The sequence below is a fragment of the Nicotiana sylvestris genome, chromosome 11 (assembly GCF_000393655.2).
Source record: "Nicotiana sylvestris chromosome 11, ASM39365v2, whole genome shotgun sequence".
Lineage (NCBI taxonomy): Eukaryota > Viridiplantae > Streptophyta > Magnoliopsida > Solanales > Solanaceae > Nicotiana > Nicotiana sylvestris.
Genome location: NC_091067.1, coordinates 46,385,417 through 46,402,903, shown reverse-complemented (window position 1 = coordinate 46,402,903; position 17,487 = coordinate 46,385,417). Strand labels below are relative to the sequence as shown.

The 17,487-nt window shown below is 38.8% G+C and overlaps 1 protein-coding gene across 2 annotated transcripts; it reads left to right on the top strand.

The window, feature by feature from the left end:
* The first annotated feature begins 3,594 nt into the window (after window positions 1-3,594).
* LOC104219990 (adagio protein 1-like) lies at window positions 3,595-14,199 on the top strand. 2 transcript variants are annotated; one of them, XM_009770759.2, is made up of 3 exons: window positions 3,595-4,233; window positions 12,038-13,659; window positions 13,894-14,199. In XM_009770759.2, exons 1-2 carry the CDS (start codon window positions 3,956-3,958, stop codon window positions 13,644-13,646), a joined length of 1,887 nt encoding a protein of 628 aa, XP_009769061.1. In that variant the 5' UTR covers window positions 3,595-3,955; the 3' UTR covers window positions 13,647-13,659; window positions 13,894-14,199. The 2 variants fall into 2 exon arrangements, with proteins under 2 accessions (XP_009769061.1, XP_009769060.1); XM_009770758.2 differs by having other exon boundaries at window positions 12,038-14,199.
* The last annotated feature ends 3,288 nt before the right edge of the window (window positions 14,200-17,487 follow it).

Sequence of the window (17,487 nt, the reverse complement as noted above, 5' to 3'; positions counted from 1 at the left end):
ATTAAATAAGTCTCAGTCAAAAATGTGGTGAAATCATCAATCGGGACGGACCAAGTCACAATCCCCAGTAGTAATGGACCCCACGCTCATCATACATCGTGTGTCTCAACTCAATATAGCACTTCGTTGTGCAAATTCGGGGTTTCAAACCCTCAAGATATCATTTACAATCATTACTCACCTCGAACCGACTAAATCTCTAGCTCGCGACGCCTTTGCCACTCAAATCGGCCTCCACAGGCGTCGAATCTATCCAAATCAGAACGAATATGTCACAATATGCCAAGGGAACAAAGCCCAAGCGAAAACATTCGAAAAATATCAAAAATCCCGAAATTAGCAAAACCCGAGCCCCGGGCCCACATCTCGGAATCGGGTAAAATTTACATTTTCAGAATCCTCATACCCTCATGAGTCTAACCATACCAAAATTATCCAATTCCGATATCATTTGGTCCTTTAAATCATCATTTTACATTTTTGAAAGGGTTCACAATTTTTCTTCCCAAATTCCATCCCAAATCACGAATTAAATGATGAATTCAGTGATAGATTCATGTATTCTAGCCAAATCTGAGTAAAAATCACTTACCCCGATGAATTTCTTGAAAAATCTTTGAAAAATCGCCAAAATCCGAGCTCTCTAGGTCAAAATATTAAATAAAACCCAAAACCTCATATTTATAGGGTACCCCTCAGATTTCAGCCTCTGCGAGCCGCACCAAATCGACCGCGGTCCGCGCAAGCCAGTGCGGTCCGCGCTAAAACAACCGCGGCCGCACAGGCCTTCCTCTACAGTGATAGGTTTTAGTATTTTGGCCATAACTTTTTTCTACAGATGTCCAAATTGCGATATCTTTATCTTTCTGGAAACTAGACACGAAGAGTTACAACTTTCGTTTTTGAATCACCTCAAAGTTCCTTGTAGATCAAAAGATATGAGCTTCCGAAGTTGGACCAACGGGAGGGTTCTTCACCGCAGTCGCCCCTTTTGTGCGGTCCGCGCGACACCTACCGCGCCCGCTTTTATGCGGTCCGCACAGCACTCACCGCGGGCGCACTTATTTTTGTGCGGACCGCGCGGGTGAGTTCCGGGGCCTGCAACCCTTCTGGACCTGCTACAACTATGATTTTCGGCCTAAAACATCCCGGAACCTACCCGGGACCCCCGAAACTTCAAACTAATTGTACCAACACATCCCATGACATCGTTCAAACTTGTTCAACACTTCGGAATGCTTACAACAACATCAAATCACCAAAACATCGGATTCAAGCCTAAGAACTCCAAGAACTCTTAAATTATGCTTTCGCTCAAAGAGTCTATCAAATCTCGTCCGAATGACCTGAAATTTTGCACACACATCTCAAATGACACAACGAAGCTATTGCAACTCTCGGAATTCCATTCCGACCCTTATATCAAAATCTCGCCTATCAACCCGAAATTGCCAAAATATCAATTTCGTCAATTCAAGCCTAAATCTCCTCTACAACTCCAAAACCCATTTCGATCGCGCTCCTAAGTCATAAATCACCCCCGAAGCTAACCGAACCATCGGAACTCACTTCCGAGCCTTCTAACACATAAGTCAACATCCGATTGACTTTTTCAATTTAAGCCTTCTTTAAAGAGACTAAGTATCTCATTTCTTACCAAATCCTCTCCGAACTCGAACTAATCAACCCGATCACACAAAATACGGATAACGAAGCGTAAATAAGTTGAAATAGAGGAAATGGTGCGGTAACTCATGAGACGACTGGCCGGGTCGTCACATAAGTTTATACGACTTTCACGAATATAAGGAATATTAGCTAAACAAATTTAAGTATGGAAGTCCATTGTTGAAATGTTCAAATTTCAATTGAAGCAAGGAAAAAAGATAAGTGATGTGATAAGATGTTTAAATTTTTGTGGGCAAAATTATTAAAACCTGTATTGATGAGAGATATCATGCTAACTAAGGTGAATAGGGTGAATGTACGGTGGTATAAAGAATAAAGGAAGATTAGATAATACAACTCCCTCCGTTTACTTTTACTCCATCCGTTCACTTTTACTTGTCATATTTTGACTTTTTACGCCACTTAAGAAATAATAAATGAAGTGCATAATTTACCATGATACCCATATTAATTGATACATATTTTATTAGATTTGAGAAAATGATTTGAAATGAGTAATAAATACTGTGAGTATAACAAAAAATTTTTTGTCTTCTTTTGATATGCGTAAAATGACAAGTTAAAATGAAAATCTATTTTTCGTATATATGCCAAGTAAAAGTGAACGGAGGGAGTACTATTTATCATTAAAATGATTCTAGTTTGGCATGTCATAATAGGTCCTTTGTGTTTAAAGGACGCTTGTTCGATTCTCTGACGAGTATTACTTCTTTTTTTATTTGAACAATTAAGTAGTTGATGGCTGACAAATCACAATGACTAGTCGGGGTAGTCTAGCCCCAAAAGACAAACTGCCATGCAAAGGTAATTAAGGGTGTTTTTGGTACGAAGGAAAAGATCAAAATTCTTTTTCAATCTTTTTCGCTCTATTCCTCACCCCCACAACCCCTAGCCTAACCCCACACCTACCATCGTATCATCCCATCCCACCCACCTCGCCCCCGCCCACAAAGCCCCTCCCACCACCCACCCACTCACCCAACCTCAACACCCGCCCCCACCCCTAAACCCAAACTCCCCACACCTAAACCCATCAAACCACCCCCACACTACCCAACCCAACTCCCTACCCCTACCCCACCCTTATCTCTCACTTCTTCCCATAGTATTTGCCTAAATTACATATTTTTTTAAAAAATATTTTTCTTTCACTAACCAAATGCTAAAAAAAAATTCGGAAAAGCTTTTCACAAACATGAAAAAATAAGTAATAAAACCACTTATTTTTTGAAAATACTTTCGTGTATAACACACACCCAACAAAGAAAAGCAAAACACAAAACATCTCCTCCAATCATGGCCAGTTGCTAAAAATGGTGAAATTTTATCATTCAAGATAAAAAAATTCTCAAAAATCAAAGAACCACTTTTAAATTTCTTTACTTGATACTATACTTTAAGAAAATTTCGAGCGATTTGCTTATTTGTTCTTTAACTTGTTTTCAACTTTAATTCGAACTTTCAATTAGTCTAGTCACTTTCAATTGCTCTAGTCACATACATCTTTTCTATGGTAATTCTCTAACGAGTTAATAAAGATTAACCTCTTATAATAATTTAGACTATCATTATGTATTTATAAAAACAAAAAATTATCTACTATACAATTGTAGTTATAGATTTGAGTGTTCTATATTAGGATGCTCTTATTGTCGCGATTTGTTATTTATTTACCTTTTTTTTTACTTTGCTCAAAATATTGCATACACCACTGCAGGTTGGAACAAACTGTTTTTAAAAACTAATGACTTTTAATTTTTAATTATTCAATTATTACATTTTACTTTTAATATTTTATGTGTATATATATAGACACAAATTATTAATTAAAGTAATAATGGGAGGTAGAATAGGACGAAGGGCGTATTCGGTAAGCTAAGATAACACGAAAATCCCAAAAACCATGGAATACCCAAAGATCTTTTGTTTTTCCACACACACACACCCACACAACCACACCAGCCGATATCATCCAAAAGCGGTGAATACCCGCCTTGCACATGCTTTCTTCTCAATAAACCTCCTCTCTCTGTGGATCGCTCTGTTTTCCTAATTTCTTTCCCTTTAAAAATTTCACACAATTTCTCCAACCACTCATTTTATTTCCTTGCCCATAGCTCTAGCAAAAACCCTAAAACATAATCGAACCGTAATTCTCCTTTCAAAATTGGTGTTTTTTCTAAAAAGCAGCATTTGCATTCGAATTCGACTTCAAATTCAAAATCCGACCATGGGGTAAAGAAGAAAAAGAAGATATATAGACGCGATGGAGTGGGACAGTAACTCGGATTTGAGCGGAGAAGATGATGATGTGATTGAGGAAGAAGTCGACGACGAGTTAGATGAGGATGGGGAGAAGCTAGGGTTTATGTTGAGTGGTGGCGGTGCGGCCTTGCCTTTTCCTATTGACTCGCTTCTGCAACCGGCGCCCTGTGGTTTTGTTGTGACCGATGCTTTGGAGCCCGACCATCCGATTATATATGTCAATTCTGTCTTTGAGATGGTCACTGGTTACCGTGCTGAAGAAGTCCTTGGCCGCAACTGGTAATTTTTTTGTTTTTCTACTTTGAAGTATAATTATCTATAGCTTCATAGTTTGTTGTATATTTGTCTTTTTCTCTTTGATTTTCAGAATTTTGTTTGTTAAAACTTCATTTTAATCAAGCTTATAGGGAATTATGGCTACTAAAACCTACTGATACCAGATTAAGTTAGGATATACATTTTTTTATTGACGGTGGTGGCCATGCCAGCTTGCTTGCTCCATGACTGTTCTATGAGATACCTGCTACCTCCCCACCAGCACAGCCCACCAAGGCCTAGGCAAATGGTTTTTTGACTCGGTTGGGATCTGAACTTGAGACTTCATGGTTCTTATCCCACTTCATTGACCCTTGGGAGCTAGTTACAATATGCATATTGTAGCGTGCATCAGTGACTTATGGTTTGGTGCCCATTGTAGTTAGTTTTTGTTAATGCATAATATACATTTAGCGTCTTAGACTCAATGTTTAGCTGCAAATTTTCAACTTAATCTATTATATGTGCAGTTAAATTTCAAGTGATTTAATTAAAGCATGACAAATGTATCAAGTTATGGGACTGATAATTTAGATTGTGTTTGTTTCGGCAAGGATTGATAAACCAGTTGAGTTAGAATGACCGATGTAGTTAATTTCTACTGCTTGATTCTAACACGGAGAAAGATTAGGAGGACGCTATGCAAATTATTATGCTTTTTTTTTTCTTCAGTAAATAAGTAAAGGTCTACTTGTATGCTTAATGACATTTACCAGCTGTTACTCTGCGGACTGACTTAACTTTTGGTTAACCTTTTTTTTTGGTTTATACCTTTGTTATCGACCAAGGAGATTGCAGGCTGAGGTTTGTGGGGGGGGGGGGGTTATGATGTAGGTAGGAAACCAAATTTGTTATTTTGTCCTCCTTTTTTTATATTTGAATTTGGAAAGTAAAATCTAGTACAAAGGCGCACTAGGTGTTTTTTGATGAACTAAGTAGTTTCATAGAAAGGTGTACTAGGTGTTTTTTGATGAACTAAGTAGTTTCATAGAAAGGTGTACTAGGTGTTCTATCTTGAAGCAATAGCTGCTTACATCCTTAGACTTAGAGAAATGATGGGACTAGTGAAGACCTGGTATTGTCACATTTGGGAATTCAAGGGAAAATGTAACAGAAGAAAATGGAGCAGCAATGCTGATCAATGGCAAAGAGAAATTGGAAAATACCTTTACCTTTGTGGGAGCGTTTTGATGCCTGATTCCATTGTGGAGCGTTTCAATGCCTGGATCCATTCTTTCTATTTTCATATCCTGGAGAATCACAGGCTTGTGATTGTCCTTAAAAAGGTCCCTACAAGGCAAGTGAACCTTGTGGCACAATTCGTATTGTCCTCTGTGTTGGATCATATCCTTAAGACATTTATTTCAGGTGCTGGGCAGCTCTAAAAGTTCAGGACTTTGACAGTTGTAAGTCAGAGTAATCAAAAGCGAAAAGCATAAAGAAGCGCCAATGGTGCTGAAGCTTTAAGCGCAAAGTGCAATTAAAGCGTGGGCTTTAGCGAAGAAAAATAAAAAATAGAAATGTAGTGCAAGAAAATGCAACTATAGACACAAATAATAATTATTTGGATAAAAGAATGAAGAAACTATAATCTAAGAACTATATATATATATATATATATATATATATATATATATATATATATATATATATATATATATATAGTTCTGCCTCAAAGTCATTAAGCGCTTCTGTTGTCATTTAACAGAACTAACATCAAATTGAAATTTATTCTTTAATATGGGAGACTGTCTTTTGAAATAATGATTAAATTTAGGCCCAACAACAATTCCCAAATCTCCAACATTGAGCTTATGGTTGAAGTACATTTTGGCCTAAATCTTGATAAATTTTAGTTGTTCTAATGGCAATTACACACTTGAAGATGTGCTTATTCATCAAAAGCATAGCTCCTCTAGATGGTCTGTATATATCTTGTGGCAATAAGCAAAAATATTGATCACCACATAAAATGCAAAAAATGGAGCTGTCCTCTCATTTTTGGGTTTTATTACGTGTTTGCAGCCCAAGTATTTGTCTTCATGTTGTGAATGCAGAAAAGGGTTTAACCTGTAATATTCTTGATTTACAACACTCTAAAATCAGTTCATATACGCATCCTATAAGGAAATGTCATTTTGGGGGATTAAATGACTTAGAAGTAGGTTTATCCTTGAAAAAATTAACCAAGCAAATTGCCCACCACCATGCCTCGGCCCCACCACCAAAGAAACAGAGAACAATAAAGATTCCCCTAGGTAATGCTATTTTTTCCATATCTAGGATAGGGCAATCAATTTCTTCTAAATTAAAGTCCTGGCTGCTAAAGTTGCTGGTTTGTAACTTGTCTTTGGTTAAAGTTCATCCTAGGCAGAGTGGATGTTGGATGAACTGCTTGTGTATTTTCTAGGTGCTGCTTAGGCCTCAGAATTTCTTCAATATTGCAGATAAAGTTTTTGAGTCCTGTCTAGATCTAGTGGATGGATGAGAACCCCAATGGAAAAATTGAGGGGCGATACATAAATTCTGATGTTTTTTCTAGCACAAAGGAAGTTTTTCTATGTTGTCAACTCATAGCAAAATTTAGCGCCAACAGTGTTTGTTTTGATGTTTGTTTTGATTTTTCATGGATCATGGGGGGGGGGGGGCGTTCTTGTATATTATGCTATTGCAATCATTGTGCAGAAAACTATTACTTCCTCTGTTCCAGTTTATATGAACCTAGTTCTTTTTTGATATATTCCAAGAAGAATAACCCCTTTCTTTTGGAAACAAAAAAAGGGCAGCCCGGTGCACAAGGCATCCCGTGTTCACGTAGGATCGCAACCCAAGGGGTGTGATGTAGACAACCTACCATAATGCAATTTAACAAGTACTATGACATGTTTAAGACCACAAATTTCAAAAGAATTAGAGCCACACAAATGTTACAGCTTGTTTATGATCTCAACTTCCAACGATCTTTATTTTTTTGTTAAACTCTATGCCAAGTCAAATAGGTTCACATAAATGGAGGGAATATCTCAATAGGGTGTATGATTGGATCTTGGGAATTAGCGTTGGAGTGTAACCTGGCGATGGATTGAATTGAATTCAATGGCACTAATCTGCGCAGGTTTAGTGGCAACATTACATTTGATTTGGAAGTTCTTAAGCTCATCTCCTTCACCAAGGTTGCACTTATTAAATTGTCACAATCAGTTCCATCAGCTACCAAAGGGCACACCCTTCACCAAATCCTACACCTAGTATAGAAAATATTGTGTCTGTGTGTCAATTCATCTTCTTCACCCCAAGGAATACATAAGACTTCTAATCATCAATCCTTCATTTACGTCCTTATCTTTCTCAATTCCTTTTTCAACCAAGCAGCCATATGCAACATTAACATCACCTTAGATTACTTACACTTGGTTCCTTAATTTTTTTGGATAAGGTAAATAATGGGAAAATCCCGTATACAAGTCGTATACCAAAAAGTAAAGAACCTACACCAAAATATGGCTCTCTACAAAAGAACATCACCTTAGATTATTTATTCGTGGTTCTTAATTTCTCTTGGTTCCTTAATACCTCCTCTACAAAAGAATCATCTTTTTCTAATGAAGTTACATCAACACATAAGTCAATCTCATCCTCAAGTAAACACAACTTCACAAGTGGATTCACATGTAAATACTCCCAATGAGTCAACACCACATTTATCATGATTAGAATCCGCACCTTTAAATGAATTACTCACACATAAGGAAGCTTCATTCTCCAATTAACTACATGGCATACTTTGAAAAGCATTGTCACAAGAAAAAATATTAAGTGTAGCCAACATACCTTGATCTTTCCCTATGAGCTTTATATTTACCTTTGTCAACATTAGAAGCTTGGGATGGGGTGCTTTTGTTGTAGCATAAGCTTCTTTGTAGTTGCCAAGGATGCCTCTAGAATCATTTGAAGAACCTTTCACATCAATCTTCAATGACTTGTCTTCAACTCGTGACATGGGAGACTTGTCACGGGTAAGCATTTGTTTCAAGAAACTTTCCCTTTGATTCTTTTGTCACATGTTTCTTGGGCCATTCCAGCTTCTCATTTGTGTTCTTGCTATATTCAAGCCATTCCTTAAATGTACGTTCTTTACCCTCCTCAATGTTGACTCATTGATATTACTTCTTCCTTGCTCCTCAAGTGTAACTCATGAGAATAACATTCTTAATTAGAGTCATCTCGTGATCTATTTGATTCCTCACTATTATATCCCCACCTTTCAACTCCTTAGCCATCCACACCATAGGTATCGTCCTTTATAATCATTGTGGAGTATACCTTTCTTGCTTATTGCTTTACTCCTCCCAACTCCATAAAAACACGTACCTCCTAACTTCCTTAAAACTGTAAAAGGCGTGCGTTAAAACAAATAAAATTGGTTAGCATCAAGAAGGACCTCACAAGTTAGTCCCTTACATGTATTACCCAAGAGATATCCCCTCAAACCCCCGTATTTGCGCTCAAGATCATATTATTCACTCTCTTAAACTCACCGCTGTTGCTTCATACCAATTGACGATGGAAATAATTTCACGTGTTTCAAGCAAATTGATGGAGAACCTAACAACCCTCAAGAACGCCTATGAAATGAAGAACATAAAGATAAATGATGGGTAGGATAAGACCAATTAGATTAGAAATGATACTATCAAGTATTTGGAAACTTGATTCCCTGTAGCCGCAATCTAATGACCTAATCCAAAATTGGGGAAGAAAGAATGGAGGAACCAAGCTAATGAAGCAATTAGCTAACCACAAGCAAAGTAACTTGAAATCCACTAATTAGCATTCAGATACATGGTTTAATCCAAAGGAGGAAGAAAAGTAAACTCATACATTTGAAAACTTGCTAGAAGAATCCGAGTTGAGGTTCAATTGAAGATATAAAGGTGAATTCCACAAAAGGGTTCTCTCATATGATAATTCGTCATCAAAACATTATAGACTAAACCCTAACCTGAAACACTTACTCTTTCTATGCCAAGTTAATGGGCAAAGCCCAAATACAAAATAAAGAAGATCCTAAATAATTTAGTACACTGTATGACCCAAGAAGGGTGACCATGTGACACAAGTGATTTGGTCATTAGAATAATATTTTCAGAAGGTCAAGTGCTAGTGAACCTATTCAATATCTTGGTCAAATGTGTCAAACCCTTTCCAACCTCCGGTCAGACTTGGTCAACTCGTCGTTGCGTCCTCTGGTGTTCTTAAATGGTGTAAACCATGACCATGTTGTTGTCAGGGAGAGAGAGTAAGAAAGGTAGATGGACACTTTTGAAAGATATAACAGGTTAGTTGATATCTTTGCCTTGAGCTTGGTTCAAATTGCGTTGGAGCCTTCTGTTAATGTTGAGCTAAGTTGAGCCTGAGACAAGTTGGGCTAGGGTAACTAACTATTCACTAAGACTAAGCCCTTGTTGAAACTGCAGTTGTATCGGTAGTGATCTTTCAGAATGAATGTGTTCAATTGTTCAAAGGATAGTTTTTCCATCCTCACATCCCTAAAATTTTCTTATGCAATTTCTCCTGGGGTGCCGGAGTGAACTGAAATAAGTTCAAATTTCTCCTGTTTGATTGTTTCCGAAAGCAAATAAATGGTTCTTAACAGTTGATGAACTTTTTCATTCTGAATTATAACCTCCTAACTGGTTTGACATATATTGGAAATATTCCTATGGGTAGTCAAATGAAACAAGGACTGGTCTTCACCTGATATTAAAAGATAATATGGGTCTAGTTGACTTAGCCATCGATTTGTTACATGGGAATAGTGATCCATAAAACCAATCAAAAAAAGGCACTGATCTATAAAGCTTATCTAGAAAAGAACACTGACCCATAACTTGTGTTTTGCCAAAGTTTTAGTTTGTTGCAGTAAATAGATGTGTAAGGCTGGTGGTTTTTACGTTACTAATCTTTAGATTTCAGTGTTGTTACATTATGATATGTTTTCTATTTTCCCATTTTCTTGGTCTCTTCGATTTTTCTCTTTTAAGGGTGGGTAGACACGGTAGTATTTAGGATGAGAGGAATGAGGACATATTCACACTAATCCTACTAAAATAGGATTAAGTATGTTAATGTTGGGAACTATGAAATGGTATGTGGATGAGTGCTGAGGCAGGGTCAGTGAGGCTGTAGAAAGTGTGAAGAAGTTTTTTGTCTGGAACTGCCAGTATATTTAAAATCTTCTTCTATTCCCAGTTTGCCACAGATTATTCTGTTGAAAACCAACTCTGTTGCATCTTGCTTCATCTGTTTTCTTAAGAACCTGAATCAGGTAAAGCTTAATTATCTTTATGGTTATCATTCCCCAAACTGATTTTCTGCTACAAAGATGTGGGCTGTGTGCAACAACAACTTCGCTTTTCTTGTGTATTTGGATGATATATGTCTTTTCTTTTTCTGCAATAATACAATTAACTGCAGCCCTCCAAATGCCAGCAGCTCATAAAATAAAAGAAAAAGAAAATAAAGGAAGTTGTCATAAAGAAAACAGGGAAAAGGAACTTCTGTTAGTAAATGAAAGAAGAGAAAAGTGTTGGGGAAGAGGTATGTTTTGGAAATCAGAAGGGGGGTTGTAGGATTTTGAGTCACTTGCTTAGTGCTATCAGTGTACATTATAAGCAGCTGTTAACGTCATGATTCAGATGTCCACATGGAATGCCGATTGTAACAATACTGTGGATCGTCTTAAATTCTGACTGATTATTTCTACTTTTGTCGGTAAATGTGGTGTCTCTTCATAGTTGTGAAAGGACTGAGGGTACGTTTGGTTACAAGTATTAGGCAAATAATCCATGTATATAAATCTGTATTGGATTTATACTATGTTTGGTTACCACTTCAATTTTGGTATAGCTAATACGCATATATTTTTTGTTGATGAACTATCTGTGATTTAACTATACGATAATTTAGTGAGAAATGCAAGAAGAAGTAGAATATGCAGTTGGGATTTTGTCTATTCACCATAAAGAAACAAATAGAACAATTTAGAACATGGAGACCACCTGTTGTGCATAACTGAATACAGCTGCTTTCTGGATTGCTTCCATTTCATCCTAATGGAGAGGAGGGGGCATGGCAACGGGTAGTGGAGAAAGAAGTTATTAGGGTTTCCATTTTCTACTCTTCTGTCGCAATTTTAAAAACTCCAATCTGGATTTTGAACCTAATTTGGGGCAGTAGATGAATTCTCAAAGGTGAGATAGGAAGCTCAGGAGAAACTTAGGGGGAGAAATGGAAGGCAAAAGAATTTGGCGAAGAAGAAAGCCATGATTCTCAAACCTTATCTCTTCTTTTCGTTTTTTCCCAAAATGGGCTGGTGGAGAATTCTCTGGTCGTGACCAAGGATGTTGTTAATATAAATATAACTGGGTGTTGATTATTCTTTAATCCATTTAAATGAAACAGAAAAGCCCTACACAAGTTCAAGGGTATAATTGTAAACAAAAGTTTATACAGTTTTAGACCAAATACGAGTCTAAGTTATACGTTGTATTTCTGAGTTTTAATACAATGAACCAAACGCTCGATGAAAAATAATCTCTGCATTACAATCCCAGCATAACTAATCCACATTTTTCAATCCCTTTATAACTTCTTACTAAAGCAAATGACCCCTGAGTGTTTATTTTGTGCCTGCTTTATCTTTATAACCTTTGTTCACATAACACCCATTCTTACGCTATTTTTGTTTCTTTTTTTTTTTGGGCAGTCGCTTCTTGCAATGTAGAGGCCCGTACGCCAAACGAAGGCATCCTCTTGTGGACTCAACTGTAGTAGCAGAAATTAGAAGATGCATTGACCAAGGGATTGAATTTCAAGGCGAATTGTTAAACTTTAGAAAAGATGGATCTCCTTTGATGAATAGGCTGCGTATGACTCCTATATATGGGGATGATGAAGCAATAACTCACATTATTGGTATTCAGTTCTTCAAGGAAGTAAATATTGATTTGGGTCCACTTCCAGGATCCTTGGTAAAGGAGCCTACAAGACTACTGGATAAGTACCGTTCTAGCCTTTCTTCTAGTGGACCAGTCTCAGAAGGAAACCGCACTATCAGTCGTGGGTTTTGCGGTATATTGCAGTTGAGTGATGAAGTCCTAGCCCTCAAGGTTCTTTCACGGTTGACCCCGAGAGACATTGCGTCTGTTGGTTCTGTTTCTAGACGACTTTATGAGCTGACAAAAAATGAAGATCTTTGGCGAATGGTCTGTCAAAATGCATGGGGTAGTGAAACAACTCGTGTGTTAGAGACGGTGCCGGGAGCTAAAAGATTGGGTTGGGGCAGATTGGCTAGAGAATTAACTACTCTAGAAGCGGCAGCATGGAGGAAGCTAACTGTTGGAGGTGCTGTTGAACCTTCACGTTGCAACTTCAGTGCATGTGCAGTAGGGAACCGTGTTGTACTCTTTGGTGGAGAGGGGGTCAACATGCAACCAATGAATGATACTTTTGTATTGGACTTGAATTCCAGCAATCCAGAGTGGAAATATGTCAAAGTCAGCTCTCCTCCTCCTGGACGTTGGGGGCACACACTCTCTTGTGTGAATGGATCTCATCTTGTTGTGTTTGGAGGCTGTGGAAGGCAGGGCCTCCTGAATGATGTCTTTGTGCTGGATTTGGATGCCAAACAACCAACTTGGCGTGAAATCTCTAGTTTGGCGCCTCCGCTTCCAAGATCTTGGCACAGCTCCTGTACCTTGGATGGTACCAAGTTGATAGTCTCTGGTGGTTGTGCAGATTCTGGTGTGCTTCTAAGTGATACTTTCCTGCTTGATCTGTCTATAGAGAAGCCTGTGTGGCATGAGATACCGGTGACGTGGACTCCACCTTCTCGTTTAGGCCACACGCTGTCTGTTTATGGAGGCAGGAAAATACTTATGTTTGGGGGTCTTGCCAAGAGCGGTCCTCTGCGTTTTCGATCAAGTGATGTATTTACCATGGATCTCAGCGAGGAAGAACCATGCTGGAGATGTGTTACAGGAAGTGGAATGCCTGGTGCCGGAAATCCTGGAGGCGTTGCTCCTCCACCAAGGCTTGATCACGTGGCAGTAAGTCTCCCTGGTGGCAGAATTCTGGTCTTTGGTGGGTCCGTTGCTGGTCTCCACTCAGCATCTCGGCTCTACATTTTGGATCCAACAGAAGAGAAGCCTACATGGAGGATATTGAATGTACCTGGTCGGCCTCCAAGATTTGCTTGGGGACATAGCACATGTATTGTTGGAGGAACTAGAGCAATAGTCCTCGGAGGTCAAACTGGTGAAGAATGGATGCTCAGTGAGCTTCATGAACTATCCTTAGCGAGCTCGGCCATATGAATAAAAAGGAAAGGTAATAATCAAGAGAAGGTGTTGTGCTGAATTCACAATGAAAATTTTGCCTCAAGAATAAAGGGAGTCCCGAGCAAACTATTGCAGTGCATTTTTTACATTGCACCAAATGCACAAATGATTAGCAAGTACCCTTGAATTAGTGGCTGTCTTGTTTATTCTTGTGTGGCTCATAGGTCATGTTGATCAGATGGTTCTGTTGAGCAGATGGTCTTAATTGAGCTTAATTTTGCAGGTTTGCGTGCAATGATTTCGCTTGATGCACTTGAATTATTCACCCTTTGAAAGCTAGCTGTAGCTTGATAGATCAGTAGGTTATTCTGTATTCTTAGGTTAGTTTGTATTGTGTATTGGATGTGTGTGTTGTTCAACTTCTGTAATTTGAATCCCTTTGGGCAATCATGGAAAAAAAGAGAAAGTAAAGAAAAAAGGTAAAGATTTGTAGAACCAGATGCATGGGGGTTTGTATTAGATTTATAATTACCCTTTGCTATGTTTAATAACAGTTCATGCAATGACATGTTTGTTGACTGTTTAAGTATTCCCAGTGAACAGCTTAATTAACCTCTTGCGGCAAGCAAATTGTTTTGAAAAGTCTCTTCCTTGAGAGGATTTTTCAGTTCTTGCTCGCTCTCAGTTGTGCGAATGCATATAGGTGGTGTCAGTTGAATGTATTCTTATGATGTAATGTACCAACATTCTGTGAAAATCTAGATTTTTTCTTAGTTTGTTTGAATGAGGTGCGACTGTTTTGCACTCGTATGTTATGTAAGCTTTTACTGGTAATAGTTTTACTCAGGTATAATTCTTCTGTTGTGTCTCAGCCTTGTTTATGTTTACGGTTATTTCATTTCTGTAGCTCGTGTAGTATCATAAAGCTTTATATGGTGATTGAGAATAGAATTATATATATAAACTTCTTCTGCGTTTTGTTGGGGAACAAATGGGGAATACATGTTTATTTTGTAAATATTGCACGGGGCGACATAGGACGCCCCCATTTAACCTATACCCATTTTTTAAAAAACTTTTAACTTGTACCCACTTTTTAAATAACTTCAGCCCCCTTTCTCCTCCTCCTTTTCCTCCTTTGTTTTCTTCTTCTTCTTTCTTCTGCTGCTGTTGGTGCTGCTATGGAACTTCAGTTATTACACTACTGTATTCCAGTCAAGAAATACGAATGAATTTGCAAGTGGTCATTGTTTGACACCATGTCCTTTTTCACCCTTAACTTCAGGCTGAAGTGAAAGCAATTCACCACAAATTTAGCATCTTGCCCATGACAAAGAAACACCAAGTTACTTGTATAGTTGTATGCAATAAGAAATAAAATATCCATTGCTTATATAGTGCTGAAGTTTTTACAAATGAACTAAATAACTTCAGCTCTAGAGCTGAAGTTCGACAGTTACAAAACAAAAACTTCAGCTCTAGAGTTGAAGTTCGCCAGTTAGAAAACAAAAACTTCAGCTCTAGAGCTGAAGTTCGCCAGTTACAAAAACAAAAACTTCAGCAATGCAAATAGAGAACAAAACTTCAGCTACTATGTTTAAGTTCAACAATTACAAACAAAAACTTCAGCACACTTGGTTCAACACACTTGCTACTTCAGGTCCGTCTACTAGAATGCTGAAGTTTTGCGTGATTGCCTTTGCTAGTTCAGCCCCGTATGCTGAAGTTATGCGAAAAAACGGGTACGTTTGCAATTTTTTTTACAAAGCGGGCACAAGTTAAAACGTGACACAAAAAACGGGTATAGATGCAAATGCCCCGAGTTTGTGTGCGATCAATATTTAATTTTTATCAATTGATTCAACAAGGTTGTAGTAAATAGTAATTACCCAAAAACAATAAAGATAAATTGTCATCATAGATGCAAGATTAATCTAAATACGCAAAAAAGGGATATGATAACGAATCCAATATGAAAGGAAAATACCAAGGAGTGCAAAAAAAACTTCTCGATTATCCCAGTTTCCTCGAGGAGCTTGTGTTCTGATTTCTGATTCTCAATCCAACAAGATGTTAAAAATGTATAAGGGGATACAACAACAACAACAACAACCCAGTATAATCCCACACGTGGGGTCTGGGGAGGGTAATATGTACGCAGACCTTACCCCTACCCCGAAGGGTAGAGAGGCTGTTTCCAGGAGACCCTCGGCTAAAAAAAAACAACAGAAGCTGATATATTAGTACCACAAAAATGCATAATAAAATAACAGCGATACAATAGATATGAAATACAGAATACAAAATACGAAAAAGATGGCTGGTATAGTAAAACTAGCAGGTAAAGCCCTGCATCAATAGACGACCAATGACCTTCTTAGTCTAACTCCTAACTGGCTAGTCTCACTCTATTGTGCTGTAGAAATATTCACAACTCTCCCCTAACCTACAACCTTAATACTCGACCTCCATAATTCCCTGTCAAGGGCCATGTCCTCAGTAATCCTAAGTCGCGCCATGTCCTGTCTGTTCACCTCTCCCCAATACTTCTTAGGTCGTCCTCTACCTCTCCGCGTGCCCACTACAGCCAGTCGCTCACACCTCCTCACCGGTGCATCAGTGCTCCTCCTCTGAATGTGCCCGAACCATCTGAGTCTTGCTTCCCGCATCTTGTCCTCTATGGGGGCCACACCCACCTTCTCTCGAATATCTTCATTCCTAATCTTATCCATTCTTGTATGCCCGCACATCCACCTCAACATCCTCATCTCCGCTACTTTCATCTTCTGGATGTGTGAGTTCTTTACCGGCCAACATTCAGTTCCATATAACATGGCAGGCCTAACCACTGCTCTATAAAACTTACCTTTTAGTAACGGTGACACTTTCTTGTCACACAAGACTCCCGACGCTAACCTCCACTTCATCCACCCCACCCCTATACGGTGTGTGACATCCTCGTCAATCTCCCCGATCCCCTGAATAACCGATCCAAGGTACTTGAAACTACCCCTCTTGGGAATGACTTGAGAGTCAAGCCTCACTTCAACTCCCGCTTCCGTCGGCTCAACTCCAAATTTGCACTCGAGGTATTCCGTCTTCGTCCTGCTCAACTTGAAACCTTTAGACTCAAGAGCATGTCTCCAAATCTCTAGCCTCTCGTTGACGCCGCCTCGTGTCTCGTCAATTAGAATAATGTCATCAGCAAATAGCATGCACCATGGCACCTCCCCTTGAATATGATGAGTCAGTGCATCCATCACCAGGGCAAATAGGAATGGGCTGAGCGCAGACCCTTGGTGCAACCCCGTAATAACTGGAAAATGTTCAGAGTCTCCTCCTACTGTCCTAACCCGAGTCTTAGCTCCATCATACATGTCTTTAATCACCCTAATATAGTCAATCGGGACCCCTTTATCCTCTAAGCAGCTCCATAAGACCTCCCTAGGAACCTTATCGTACGCTTTCTCCAAATCAATAAACACCATGTGAAGATCCTTCTTCCTATCCCTGTACTGTTCCACCATCCTCCTAATAAGGTGGATAGCTTCTGTGGTAGATCGCCCCGGCATGAACCCGAACTGGTTGTCTGAAATAGACACCGTCCTTCGCACTCTCATTTCTACCACTCTCTCCCAAACTTTCATGGTATGACTTAGTAATTTGATGCCCCTATAGTTGTTACAGCTCTGGACATCACCTTTGTTCTTATACAACGGGACCATTGTATTCCACCTCCACTCTTCCGGCATCCTATTAGTCTTGAATATAACACTAAACAATGCAGTAAGCCATTCTAAGCCTGCTCTACCCACACACCTCCACAGTTCAACCGGGATTTTGTCTGGCCCGGTAGCTCTGCCCCTTCTCATCTTAC

Coding starts and splice junctions, on each gene's coding strand:
- LOC104219990 (XM_009770759.2), top strand. CDS start 3,956: ATGGAGTGGGACAGTAACTCGGATTTGAGCGGAGAAGATGATGATGTG. Junction 4,234..12,037: donor GAAGTCCTTGGCCGCAACTG/GTAATTTTTTTG, acceptor TTTTTTGGGCAG/TCGCTTCTTGCAATGTAGAG.